At 44.1% G+C, this 14,148-nt stretch overlaps 1 protein-coding gene across 6 annotated transcripts in view; it reads left to right on the top strand.

Annotated features, from left to right (window-relative positions):
- WAPL (WAPL cohesin release factor) overlaps positions 1 to 14,148 on the top strand; it is a 119,340-nt gene that overhangs the window by 85,368 nt on the left and 19,824 nt on the right. For all 6 annotated transcript variants that reach the window (XM_056530793.1, XM_056530797.1, XM_056530798.1 and 3 more), the window contains 5 exons: positions 1,954 to 2,030; positions 2,155 to 2,330; positions 4,094 to 4,209; positions 5,382 to 5,540; positions 8,823 to 9,030. In XM_056530793.1, the coding sequence (XP_056386768.1) occupies positions 1,954 to 2,030; positions 2,155 to 2,330; positions 4,094 to 4,209; positions 5,382 to 5,540; positions 8,823 to 9,030 (736 nt within the window). The remainder of the gene's footprint in view (positions 1 to 1,953; positions 2,031 to 2,154; positions 2,331 to 4,093; positions 4,210 to 5,381; positions 5,541 to 8,822; positions 9,031 to 14,148) is intronic.

Genomic DNA, 14,148 nt, shown 5'->3' with positions numbered 1-14,148 from the left:
CATGTCCGAGGCTTCATTTAGTGGGGATGCGGGGGTGGTGAGACACCCATCATTGACCGATTGAAACAAAGGGCAGACGCGCCCATCTAAATGCTGTGATAGACTTTAACCCTTTTAGGACCAAGCCTTTTTAAGGTTTTGTTTTTTCCTCCTCGCCTTCTAATAGACATAACTATTTTATTTTTCCTTTTATAAGACCAGTATGAGGGCTTGTTTTTTGCATTCCCTATTGTACGTTGTAATGACATCACTCATTTTACTTCCGAATGTACAGTGAAACAAACAAATTATTTGGAGGGCAAAATTGAAAGACAAACCCACCCATTTTTCAGCTTTTGGGGGCTCCTGTTTCTACCCAGTGCACCTTTCAGTAACAATGACACATTGGGGGAGATTTATCAAAACCTGTGTAGAGGAAGTGTGGTGCAGTTGCCCATGACAACATTGTTCACAGGTCTCTTTAAAAATTAAAGAAGCAATCTGGTTGGTTGCCATAGGCAACTGCACCACTCTTCCACTTGTTTGATAAATCTCCCCAATTATCTTTATTTTGTAGGTCCATACAATTAAAATGATACTCAATTTATATAGGCTTTGTTTTTATTTTACTATTTTTAAAATATTCTATCTTCGTACGAAAATTAGCATGCTTAAAATCTTTCACTTCTGACTCCTATAACACTTTTCGGCATATAGGGATGTATGCTGGCTCATTTTTTGCGCCTTGATTTGTAGTTTTTATCGGGACTATTTTTTATTTTGATTCCTTTTTTGATTGAGTTTTTTATTCTTTATTTTTTTTTAAATGTGAAAGGACCAAAAATACGCATTTCTGGACTTTGGAATTTTTTACGCTTGTGCCTTTTGACCGTGTGGTTTATTTATGGTTATTTTTTAATAGTTTGGATGTTTACGCACGTGGCAATACAACACTTTTTTATTTTTAATTTATATATTTTTTAGTTTTTATTTGAAAAATGGGAAAAGGGGGGTGATTTTAAACTTATAGTAGGGAAGGGGATAATACATATTTATTTTTTATTAATTTATATTTTACTTTTAGTCCCTATGGGGGACTATAACATGCAATCTTTAGATTGCATACACTGATCATTGTTGCCATAGAAAAGCATTGATCAGTGTGTTTTTTTTTTTTTTTTTTTTTTTTTTTTTTTTTTTTTTTTTGTGTGCACTATTTCTCCAGCCTGCCATGGCTGACTGGAGCTTTAAAGCATCAATTGGATGGTGAGGAGGAAAGTAAGAGACCTCCTGCTGTCCTCTCAGCTGATCGGGATGACACGATTTTCGCCACAGCAGTCCCGATCAGCCCACTTTGCTAGCCGGGAACAGAATTTACTACATTTAGATGCTGCGATCAACTTTCTTCAGATCGCATAGAAGTGCGGTCTCCCAGCCTCGACTGGACCTTCCAGCAATCCTTGGCCTTTCAGGATGTTGTCGCAAAAAGATTTGCACTTTTGAGGCTGTCAGATGTGCACAAGCTGTGGTTTAGTTCAACTTACTGCAGTACATGGGGCTTTTTGTAATATCTTTACTCGAGGATTCCAACAGAAGATTGAACATTATCAGTCTTCCTGCAAAAACCAATTACACTTCGGAAGTTACTCTGTGGGACTTCATTAGTTTAGACTGAGCAGCAGACTCCAGGATCATTCGGAATCTGCTGAAAGTGGAATTTCCTCATTGGAAATTCAGTAGTGTGAATGGCCCCAAGTTTTCTCATGTGAATCTTATTATCCTCATCCCCTGGCTCTTTCTTCCTTTAGAATGTAGAACTTCCACCAAACACACAGCACTTTTTTTTTTTTTTTTTTTTTATATACTCTACAGTATATAACCTTTTTAGATATTTACAGTATACAAAGCAGAGTCTTTTTAAATTTTATTATATATTGTATTATTTTCTATTGTCATATATTATTTTATTTCCAGGTCACTGTGCACAATCCAGAAAACCAGAGCTATTTGATTGCATACAAAGATTCCCAGCTTATTGTTTCTTCAGCAAAGTAAGTGAACTTATTATATCTTTAAAATTTGACATGTGCACTGTTGAAGAGTATTGTGGACATGGAGGCTTATGTTGTGTGAGTTAAGTTCTTGCATTAAGATTTAATTTTTGTTTTTAAACAGAGCTCTCAGACACTGCGAGGAGTACATTCAGAGATATAACCGAGCTGAAGAAAGCATCTGCATTCCCCATAATAAGCCACTTGTACACCACAGTGCAGGCAGTCATGTTGGTAAAGCTGTGGAGGACTGCATGAGAGCCATCATTGGTGTTCTGCTCAATTTAACAAATGACAATGGTAAACTTTATGTACATTAATTTTCTAATACCTCTAAGTACACCTCTAAGTGGAAATGTCCAAATTGCATCCAGAATGTCATTATTTTGTGTGGCCACCGTTCTTTTCCAGCATTGCCTTAAGCCCCTTGGCCATGGAGTTTACCAGAGCTTCACAGGTTGCCACTGGAGTCCTTCTCCATGACGACATCATGGACCTGGTCGATGAGACTAGAGATGAGCAAAATTACAGTAATTTGATTTGTTACGAACCTCGCGGCTTGGCGGTTGCTGACTTTAGCCTGCATAAATTAGCTCAGCTTTTAGGTGCTCCGGTGGGCTGGAAAAAGGTGGATACAGTCTCTCCTAGGACTGTATCCACCTTTTCCAGCCCACTGGAGCACCTGAAAGCTGAACTAATTTATCCAGGCTAAAGTCAGCAACCGCCGTGCCGTGAGATTGGTGACGAATCGAATTACTGTAACTTCACTCATCTCTATTGGAGACCTTCTGTTTGAGGATGCCCCACACATATTCAATAGGGTTTAGGTCTGGAGACATGCTTAGCTAGTCCATGACCTTTACCCACATCTTCTTTAGGAAAGCAATGTCCATCTTGGTGTGGTTGAGGGCATTATCATGTTTGAATACTGCAGTGGAGTCCAGTCTCTGAAGGGAGGAAATAATGTTCTGCTTCAGTATGTCACAGTACATGTTGGCATTCATGGTTCCCTCATTGAACTGTAGCTTATCAATGCCAGCATCACTCATGCAGCCCCAGACATGACACTCCAACTACAATGTTTAACAGTAGGCAAGACACACTGAACTTTGTACTCCTCATCTGGTTGCTACCATACACACTTACACCATCTAAACCAAACAAGTTTATCTTGGGGCCATAGGACATGATTTCAGTAATCCGTGTCCTTAGTCTCCTTGTCTTCAGCAAACTCTTTGTGGGCTTTCTTCTGGGATGACAGTGATACAGTGTCTGGTATATGGGCTAGGCACTGATAGGCTGTATTGCCCCAACCACCTTTTCAGCACTGCTTGCAGCACTCATACGTCTGTTTCCCAAAGACAACCTCTGGATATGACGCTGAGCATGTGCGCTCAACTCCTTTGGTTGACCACGGCGACGCCTGTTCAGTCGAATGTGTCCTGTAAAACTGCAGAATGCTCTTGCGGTTCAGTTTCAGGGTCTTTGCAATCTTCACAAAGCCTAGGCCGTCTTTATATAGAGCAACAGTTCTTTTTTTCAGCTCCTCTGAGAATTCTTTGCCCTGAGGTGTCATGTTGACTTTCAGTGATCAGTATTAGAGTGTGATAAAACCAATAAAACCAATATTACACACCTACTTCTCATTCTCGAGATGTGTCAAAAGTTGTTGATTGCATCAGGTGTTACTCCTGTGATCCGCTGTGATCAACACCTTTTCACATGTTTGATGTCAAAAAAATGTTTTTATTGACAGTAAATCAGTAACTGTGTGCACCTCAGGTTATATGGTGAAATTTATCAAGACCTGTGGAGAGGAAAAGTTGACCAGTTGCCCAGAGCAACACCTTAGATTGCTTCTTTTGTTTATAAAAAAAAGCACCTTTAAAAATGAAAAATAAGCAATCTCGTTAGTTGCTATAGGCAACTGCACCACTCTTCCTCTAAACAGACTTTGATAAATCTCCCCCCATAGTGGTGGTAGTGCCTGTGTACTTATTGGTATGATTTTGAGAGAAATGGCTGATCCTGTAGTGATAACATAAATATGTTTTGTTCTGCAGAATGGGGCAGTACAAAGACTGGTGAGCAGGACAATCTGATAGGCACTGCAATGAACTGTGTTCTACTAGTTCCAAAGTACCTACCTCAAGAACAGAGATTTGATATTCGAGTTTTGGTAAGTTGTTTTTTGTTTGTCATCTGTACAAAACTACTGTTGTTCATGTATTTCTCCTGAATGGAAGGGAAGCTGTTTCACACATCACTTGTCCTGGGAACAACTAACTCAGACAATCTGATATATATACAGTTCTGCATAAAGGTCCTACTGAAAAGGTCTTACTATTGGTTCCAGGACTAGATTTTGCTAAACTGCCTATATAAAAGGAAGTGTGCTTTTCTTTACAGCTCCTTCAATAACCCATGGGTTTTTACTGTTCAGAGCTTTAAAGGGTAGCTCCCACCATCCTATTTTTTTTTTGCGCTCGCTCCTGCGTGACTGGCATGAAGCGAGTGCAGCCTAACTGAAAAAGGACTGATTGCCACTCCAAAATCAGTCCTTTTTCAGTAGCCGGTTTTTAAATGTAAAATAAACCTTTTTAATAAAAAAAAAATAATAATAAAAGTATATTAGAGATATGTTGTAGTACATAAGTACTACAACATATCAAAAAATAAAGTTGATGACAGTGCCCATTTAATCTAAAGCACAGTGGGGGAGATTTATCAAAACTTGTCCAGAGGAAAAGTTGCTGTGTTGCCCATAGCAACCAATCAGATCACTTCTTTCATTTTGTAGAGGCCTTTTAAAAAAATGATAGAAGCGATCTGGTTGCTGTGGGCAACTCAGCATTTTTTCCAATGCACAACTTTTGAAAAATCTCGCCCAATGTTTTCATGGAGCTTCTGTTTATTAATAATAAAAATTAAAATGTATTAATAGGTGCCTAGTATATTGTGAAAGCTCCTGTTGCTTACTAGATCCACAACAGATCTTTCTCCCTTTAGACATATACACTTTAATGATGGTTTTAACCAATGCTCTCAATTGTTTATCAGTAGTGAAGGTTATTCTGGAAGGCAAGTCATGTAGTTTAAATGTCTTTTTATTATGTTTAAAATATGTGCAAATAATGTAACATCTTTATAATGTGCCTCTTGAATAAAAAAAAAATTAATGAGACAAAAAAACTGTAATTTAATATACTATATTCAGTTAAACTTTCTGTTTTATATTAAAAAAAGCATTTCAATGACAGATGTAACTTCACTAGAATATGAAGATAAGTTGCATTTTATGTTTTTTTTTGTTAAAATTTTAACTTGTCTTTGTTTCCTTTCAATTTTCAGGGATTGGGTTTGTTGATCAATTTAGTTGAGTATAGTGCTAGGAATCGGCACTGTCTTGTAAACATGCAAACATTACAATCATATGATTCTTTTAGTGGGGAAGAAGAAGCGCTATTCGTGGAAACTAGGCAAATAAATGCAGTACATGCGTTGGTGCAGGTAAGATGCTCATTTCTTCAAGTCCACATTTAACCAAATTATCACTTTCTGCAAATCAACGTAGTATTTATGCCCCTGGAAGTTGCCTTTTTTTATTTTATTTTTTGTGTTTTCTTTACTTTTTAACTCCTTAAAGACAATGGACGTATATTTACGTCCATTTCCTGCTCAGGAACTGAGCGCTCTTCATACCTGGTGGGTCCCGGTTGCTATGAGCAACCAGGAACCGACATAGCAAATCGGGCTGATGTCAGGTATTAACCCGTAAGACACCACAATCAAAGTTGATTGCATTGTCTAAAACGGGAGAAAAGTCTGTTTGGGACCGCTGTGGTGAAATTGCGGCATCCCGAACAGCTGAGGACACGGCAGGAGGGCCCTTACCTTCCTCCTCGCCATCCCATCTGTCCCTCTATACTCCAGTCAGGCATGCCAGGCTGAAGCAGTGGAGCACCGATAACAATGATCAATGCTATGATGTGGCATAGCATTGTTCAGTGTATGCAATCTAAGTATTGCATGTAATAGTTCCCTATTGGGACAAAAAAATTGTGTAATAAAAAAATAAATAAAAAAAAGTTAGTGATTTAACCCCTTCCCTAATAAAAGTTTGCATACCCCCCTTTTCTCATGAAAAAAAAAAAGTAAACAAACCTAAACATATGTGGTATCGCCGCGTTTGTAGTTGTCACATATATATAACGTTAATTAAACCACACGGTCAATGGCGTACAGTAGAGATGAGCGAACTTACAGTAAATTCGATTAGTCACGAACTTCTCGGCTCGGCAGTTGATGACTTTTCCTGCATAAATGTGTTCAGCTTTCAGGTGCTCCGATGGGCTGGAAAAGGTGGATACAGTCCTAGGAGACTCTTTCCTAGGAATGTATCCACCTTTTCCAGCCCACCGGAGCACCTGAAGGCTGAACTAATTTACGCAGGATAAGTCATCAACTGCCGAGCCGAGAAGTTCGTGATGAATCGAATTTACTGTAAGTTTGCTCATCTCTAGCGTACACATAAAAAAAAATTACAAAGTCCAAAACTGCATATTCCATAAGTCCAGAATTTGCATACTCTAAAAAAAATTTATAAAAAGCGATCAAAAAGTCCCATCGGAACAAAATGGTACTGATAAAAACTTTAGATCACGGCACAAAAAAAATTGCCCTCATATAACCCTGTATACGGAAAAATAAGTTATAGAGGTCAAAAGTGGACATTTTTAAACATGCTAATTTTCGTACAAATAGTTATCATTTTTTAAAAGTAAAACTAAATTAAACCTTTATCATTTAAATCGTATGGACCTGCAGCACAAAGATAAGGTGTCATTTTTACCGAAAAGTGCACTTACAGAATGGCATTTTTCTCTTTTTTTTTTTTTTTTTTTTTTTGTTTCACCATATATTTTGTGGTGAAATGATTGACGTAATTACAAATTACAATTGGTGGCGCAAAAAAAGACCACATATGGGTCTGTTGGTGAAAAATTGAGAGTTATGATTTTTAGAAGGTGAGGTGAAAAATACGAAAGTGAAAAAATGAGAAAACCTGATGTCCTTAAGGGTTTAAAGGGGCTGTCCAGTAAAATGTAGTATTTTCTGATTGCCCCCAGCCTACAAAAATAAAAATCACTTAAACTAGCTCAGATACTTTCACTTTAACTGGATAAGGACGCAGGGCGTACCTGTACACCCTTCTCCCGCGATATAACGTAGGGTCACCGTTTGCGGTGATGTCCGATATTAACCCCTGAGACGCGGCGCTTAAAGCTGATCGCTGCGTCAAAAGTGTAAAAAGAAAAAAAAAATTTTAAATGCTTCCCGGCAGCTCAGTCGGGCTGACTGTGCCGATCAGCTGAGTATACATGAGGAGGGTCCCTACTTTTCTTCTCTGCGTCCGATCGGTGATTGATTGCTCCATGCCTGAGATCCAGGCTCGAGCAATGGAGCGCCAATAACACTGATCAATGCTCTGCTATGGCATAGCATTGTTCAGTGTCTGCAATCAAGGTATTGCATGTCCCCAGCAGGGGCTATAACTGTTAAAAAGAAAGTGTAAAAAGTTAATAAATGTGATTTAACCCCTTCCCTAATAAAAGTTTGCATCACCCCCCCCCCCTTTTCCCACTTAAAAAGTAAAACTATGTAAATAAAAATAGAAACCTGTGTCGCCACGTGTGTAAATGTCCAAACTATAAAATACATAGTTAATTAAACCACACGGCCAATGGCGTACACGTAAAAAAAAATTCTAAAGTCCAAAATAGCGTATTTTTGGTCACTTTTTATACCATAAATAAATGTATAAACTGCTATCAAAAGGTCCCATCAAAAAAAAAAAAAATGGTACAGATTCAAAACTTCAGATCACGGCGCAAAAATTTTGCCCTCATACTGCCCCGTATGCGGACAAATAAAGTTATAGGGGTCAGAAGATGACATTTTTAAACGTATTCATTTTCGTGCATGTAGTTATGATTTTTACCAGAAGTAAAATAAAGTCAAACCTATATAAGTAGGGTATCATTTTAATCGTATGGGCCTACAGAATTGAGGTGTAATTTTTACCGAAAAATGCACTGCGTAGAAACTGAAGCCCCCAGAAGTTTCAAAATGGCTTTTTTTTTAATTTATTTATTTTTTTGTCCCACAAATATATATATTTTTTTTAGCCTTAGATTTTTTGGTAATATAACTGATGTCATTACAAATAACAATTGGTGGAGCAAAAAACAAGGAATCATATGGGTATGTAGGTGCAAAATTAGAAAGGTTATGATTATTAAAATGGTAAGGAGGAAAAAACGGAAAAGCGCTCAATTCTTAAGGGTTTATAACACTATGCATGGTTGCTTGCTTACAGCAATCACTAGGGGCACCATTAGTGTATTTGTCTTTATGTTCAAGGTACAAATTCAGTATACAGTAAGTTCCTTAGCGCCTGCTATTGGCACCTAAAGGCAATTTTATCTTTTAAACCTTTGGCTACTTTGGTAACTTTCAAGTTGCATATAATAAAAGTGGAGCTCAGACTGCTATAAAGTTATATTATTCATACAGGATTTTGCACCTAAAAAAATGTTTCTTGTAAGGGTGAAACAAACGAAGACAGTTTTGGTTCCAGTACTACAGTATATTCAGAGGAATAATGCTATTAAAGTCTGTGAATAATATGTTTGGAATATAGATCTAGAGGGGTCAGTGTTGAAAGCTTTACATCAGGTGTGACAAGACTTTTAAAACCTATGCTAAAGTAAATAAATGTATTCCCTTAAGCTTTTTTTGGAGCGCGAGAAAGCTGCCCTGTTAGCTGAAAGTCAAACGGATGAGCTGATCAAAGAAGTCCCTACAGCACAGCATGACAAGAGTGGTGAGTGGAAGGAAACCGGGGGAGAGATCCAGTGGGTCTCAGCGGAAAAGGGCCCAAACACAGAAGAACCTCCAAAGAAGGAAGAAGAAGAAGAAGAACTTGACCTTAATAAAGGTAATTTCTTCCACTATTATGTGGTACGTAGTGATATAATACACAATAAATCGTCAGAAAGGATATATCCATTGATATTCAGAAGAAAGCAGATGTGTGTGTAATGTGAATACATTCTGAGGATATGAAAGACTCTCTCAAATGCCTAAAGGACACAGCATATCTTGGCATTTTGTATATCCTTTTTTTTAAACAAAAGTATATTTAAAATTGCCCTATTCTAACCCCCCCCCCCCCCCCCCCCCCCCTCTAACTTTTTTTTTTTTTGCATACAAGCTTGTATGAGGGCTAATTTCTTGCGCCATGATCTGTAGTTTTTATTAGTACACTTTTCTCATTCAGCTCCATTGGGGGACACAGGAACCGTGGGTATATCTTGCTGCCACTAGGCAAACAAAAAAGAAGTCGGCCCCTCCCAGCAGGGTATACCCCACCTACTGCCTTAGAGACAATCAGTTTTAGCTTAGTGTCATAGGAGGCAACACGGGCCTGGATTGCTCCAGGCCTGGTCTTTTATAATTTTTTAGTGTTAGTGTTTAGACTTTTTCTTCTTTTTTATTTTTTCTAGGTAGGGGCGACAGGAGCATGGTGCTACCCGTTTCCCCACATGCGACTGAAGGGCACGGTTCCATAGTGTATGGTCCGTTAACCCTTCCTCGCCACTGGCCAGCACCAGGTTCTACCTTGGGTCTGGGTCACCTATTTCCTCTGCTCGCCCCGCTTAAAGAAGCCTGGCATGATGCAGCAGGCTTAGTCTGGTGAAGACTTCTAGGGATATAACTTCTAAGGAGGTAAGTATACCTTCATGTTCAGGTGAGTTTCCCTACACCCCTTCCCCCCCCTCTCCATCTCTAGGGCTCCTCAAGGGGGGACAGGTCTTTATTTAGTTTGGGGGCTCCCTTAGGATTGTGGGGTAGGGGTATTGGGGGAATCTGTGATTGGGATCACTGACTGTATACTGTGGGCTGCAGCCCCTCACACACCGTGAGTTAGCTGCCGGCCCCCCCGGACGGCATTGCGGCTGTCCAGTCTAGCTATCACCGGCAGCCGTTCCCACAGTGGAGGCGGCTGCCGGCCCTTCTGTGTCTGTGCGGCGTGTTTGGCCGGGAACCAGGCCGCTAATTTAGCCCGCGGCTTCGGCCTGGTCCCGGTCGAGTGTAGCTCCGCCCCGCGGGCAGTCTCAGCTAGTTCCTGCAGCCGTCCCCACAAGGGAGGCGGCTGTGGGCTTCTGTCAGGGGGCATGTTGTAGCCGAGAGCCAGGCCGCTGCTTTATCTGCAACTTGGCCTGGTCCCGGCCGAGTGTGGCTCCGCCACGTGGGCGGTCTCGTCTGTTCTCCGGCAGCCGTTCCCGCAGAAGGAGACGACTGCCGACATCACTTAGGACTGTTCGGCCGGGAACCAGGCCGATACTTTAGGCCGCGGCTTCGGCCTGGTCCCGGACGAATGTAGCTCCACCCCTTTCCACGCTCTGAGCGCCAAATCTTAGCGCCGGCATGGGGAGGACTGTCTCAGCCTATCAGGGCCAGGCTGTCTCAGCCTCTCCCGTGCTAGCGCGCGCACAGTAACTCCTCCCCTCAGGTCATGTGACTCAGAGAGCCCGAGTAGCTCTCCTGTTCCAACGCAGTTCTTCAGACGCTGCTGCACGCTGCTCCTGTGGGTCTCCCATCCCTGTTTCCAGCCCGCTGTCCTGTATTCCGAGGGTGTGGGGACGTCAGCCAGGAACCTGGGTGAGCTAATTCCAGTTCTTCTGTCACTAATTGGCTGTGCTTGGCAATGTCTACCCCCAGCATTGAACCTTACCTCAGACAGGCGGCCCCTGCTTTGGTCACTTACTATGCTTGTACAGTGTGTAGGGTTAAATTATGGGGGGTTCGGCTGCACCCACTTGTTCTGCCTACTCTTCCACCCGGTTCCCACAGACGCCCATGGGTTTTTTCTCCTGACTCCTCTCCTGAAAACAGGCGTTCCCCGAACCGCCATTCTAGATCCCGGTCATCCAGATCAGGAGCCTCCACTAACCGTTCCCGATCTCCGGGTGAATTGGCGGACTCAGAACCTCATTCGGATTCTGAAGAGCTGTCCTCCATGTCTGACTTGGTGGATGGCCTGGTGTCTGCAGTCGGGGACACTTTCCATCTACAGGACCCTGGACCTTCGGACCCTGCTCCTGAGGTTCCCTTTGCCCAAACTCCTCGTTCTCCTAAGTTTTTCCATCCTCATAAGGAGTTTGATATGCTTCTGGAGACCGCCTGGAAGTTTCCAGAGAAGCGCTTCCAGGGCACTAAAAGGTTAAAGACTTTGTGTCCATTCCCTCAGGACCTTATTTCTAAATGGACTGTTCCACCATCTGTGGACCCCCCAGTCTCCCGTTTATCCAAATCCCACCACTCTACCGTTGGCGGATGCAGCTTCCTTTAAGGATCCCGCGGACAAGCGGGTCGAGAATTTGGCCAAATATGCATTTGAAGCGGTGGGATCCTCCCTGCTTTCCGGCCTTCTCTTCCACCTGGGTTGTGAAGGCCTTAGCGTTGTGGGCTTCTCAGCTTCGTCAAGGTCTTTTGTCCGGGGCCTCCCCGGAAGATCTGGCTGAGATTGCTCGTCAGTTGTCAGACGCAGGCGAATATTTATGCCCGGTTTCGCTGGAGTCTGCTCGCTGTGCGGCTGTCACGTCTGGCAACCTAGTCGCCATTCGTCGCTCCATGTGGCTCAAAGCTTGGAACGCTGATTCGGCTTCCAAGAAAACTCTTACGGCAATAGCCTTTACTGGCGGTCGCCTTTTTGGGAAACGGCTGGACGACATCATCTCTGAGGCTACGGGAGGTAAAAGTTCTTTGCTTCCCCAGAACAAGACTCGTCGCACTGCGGCTCGTGGGGGTTTTCTTAAGTCAGCCTCATTTCGGTCCTTTCGCCCCCTGGGTCAGGGGCGCCAGGGAAAATAGAGCCCCTCGCAGGGTAGCCAGGGCCCGTCCTTCAAACTTCGCTCCTCTTGGAAGCTGGATAATCATTCCAACCGATTTCCCGCTAAATCAGGAACCCGCAAACCTGCCTCGACCTGAAGGTGCGCCCCCACCTGGGGCTCAGTCTCGGGTGGGCGGTCGCTTACTACTTTTTCGGAACGTCCAGGACTCTTGGGTTCGGGACGTAATCTCCGACGGTTACCGAATAGAGTTCGCTTCTTTTCCCCGGGATCTTTTTTTTTTTTTCGATCCCGGCCTCCTCGTTCACCTTCTCTGGCCGCAGGTTTTCATTCTGCCATTTGTACTCTGCTGCAACAGGGTGTTATTGTGCCCGTTCCACCTCAGGACCGTTTCAGGGGTTTCTATTCAAACCTCTTCGTTGTGCCCAAGAAGAAGGATTCAGTCCATCCGATTTTGGACCTGAAACTCCTCAACCAGCATCTTCGCCACTTCCGTATGGATTCACTGCGGTTGATCGTGGCATCTATGGATCAGGGCGAATTCCTGTCTTCAGTGGACATTCGGGATGCGTATCTACACATCCCTATTTTTCCTCCTCATCAACGTTTCCTCCGCTTTGCCGTGCCGCAGGGTCACTTTCAATTTGTGGCTCTGCCCTTCGGCTTGGCTACTGCCCCCCGGGTTTTTACCAAGCTCCTGGCGGCTGTCATGGCCATTCTCAGGTCCCGGGGGTATCTGTCCTTCCTTACCTGGACGACCTGCTTATGAAGGCCCTGTCCCGGATCCAAAATGAGGAGACTCTCCGCATCACCCTGCTGACTCTGACCAGCTTCGGGTGGCTGATCAACGAGGAGAAATCCAACCTTTCTCCCTCCCGGTCTCTGGTCTTTCTGGGCCTACAGTTCGATACCGGGAGTGCCCGAATCTTCCTCCCTCTGGACAAGCGGAGTGCTCTGCTGTCAGGCATTCCTTACTTGAGACGCCCGCATCCAGTGTCCATTCGTGCTTGCTTGGCAGTGCTGGGCAGAATGGTGGTGGCCATAACGGCAGTTCCGTTTGCACAGTTCCGTTGCCGTCCGCTTCAGTGGGCTATTCTGTCTCTGTGGGACGGATCCCCCCTGTCCTTGGATTATCGGATTTGTCTGCCCACCTCGGCTCGCCAGTCTCTTCTTTGGTGGCTACACTCTCCCCTCCTTCAGAGCGGCTGCTCGTTTCTACCGTTTGAACTGGCTGGTTCTTACGACTGATGCGAGCCTTCTCGGTTGGGGGGCGTTCTCCTGGGCCAGTGGTCACATCGGGAAGCCAGGCTTCCTATCAATGTCCTGGAGATCCGGGCGATATTCCTTTGTCTCCGACACTGGGAGTCTCTTCTTCGGGGTCATCCGGTTCGCATTCAGTCGGACAACGCCACGGCCGTGGCGTATATCAACCGCCAAGGGGGCACTCGCAGCAGTGCAGCCATGACCGAGGTGTCCAAGATTTTGACCTGGGCGGAACGCATGTTTCCCTCCATATCAGCGATCCACATTCCGGGGGTAGAAAATTGGGAGGCGGACTTTCTAAGTCGCTCCCCTCCTGATCCCGGGGAGTGGTCCCTTCACCCGGAGTGTTCGAGTCCATTTGCCATCGTTGGGGAATTCTGGACGTGGACCTCTTTGCGTCCCACTTAAACCGGCAGGTTCCAAGCTTCGTGGCAAAGTCCAGAGATCCTCTGGCACTGGCCGCGGAAGCCCTAGTCATTCCCTGGTCTCGGTTCACTCTCCTGTACCTGTTTGTGCCAATTCCCCTCCTTCCCCGAGTGCTCAGGAAACTCAAGGCGGAAGGCGTACTGAGGTGGTTCGGCTCGTGGCGGACGTTCCCTTCCAACTGCCAGATTGCCTCGATCTTCTGTCTCAGGGTCCTCTTTGCCACCCCAATTCACAGCCGCTGCGTTTGACGGCGTGGTGGCGCTGCGTTTGACGGCGTGGCGGTGTTCGCACTATGCTCAAGGCGCGTAAGCCGTCCTCGGCTAGGATCTACCATAGGACTTGGCGGGCTTATTTTCGTGGTGTGAGGCCCGATCTCTTTCCCCGGGTTCAGTTTCTCTGCCGAACCTTCTGGCGTTTCTGCAGTCGGGTCTTGAGAAGCGCCTGGCTCTTAGTTCCCTCAAGAGTCAAGTGTCAGCGCTGTCTATTCTTTTTCAGCGGCCTCTGGCTTCTGA

Source organism: Hyla sarda, chromosome 7 (genome assembly GCF_029499605.1).
Source record: "Hyla sarda isolate aHylSar1 chromosome 7, aHylSar1.hap1, whole genome shotgun sequence".
Taxonomy (NCBI): domain Eukaryota; kingdom Metazoa; phylum Chordata; class Amphibia; order Anura; family Hylidae; genus Hyla; species Hyla sarda.
Note: the sequence above shows the minus strand (reverse complement) of the source record. Positions and strands in the feature narration are given on the sequence as shown.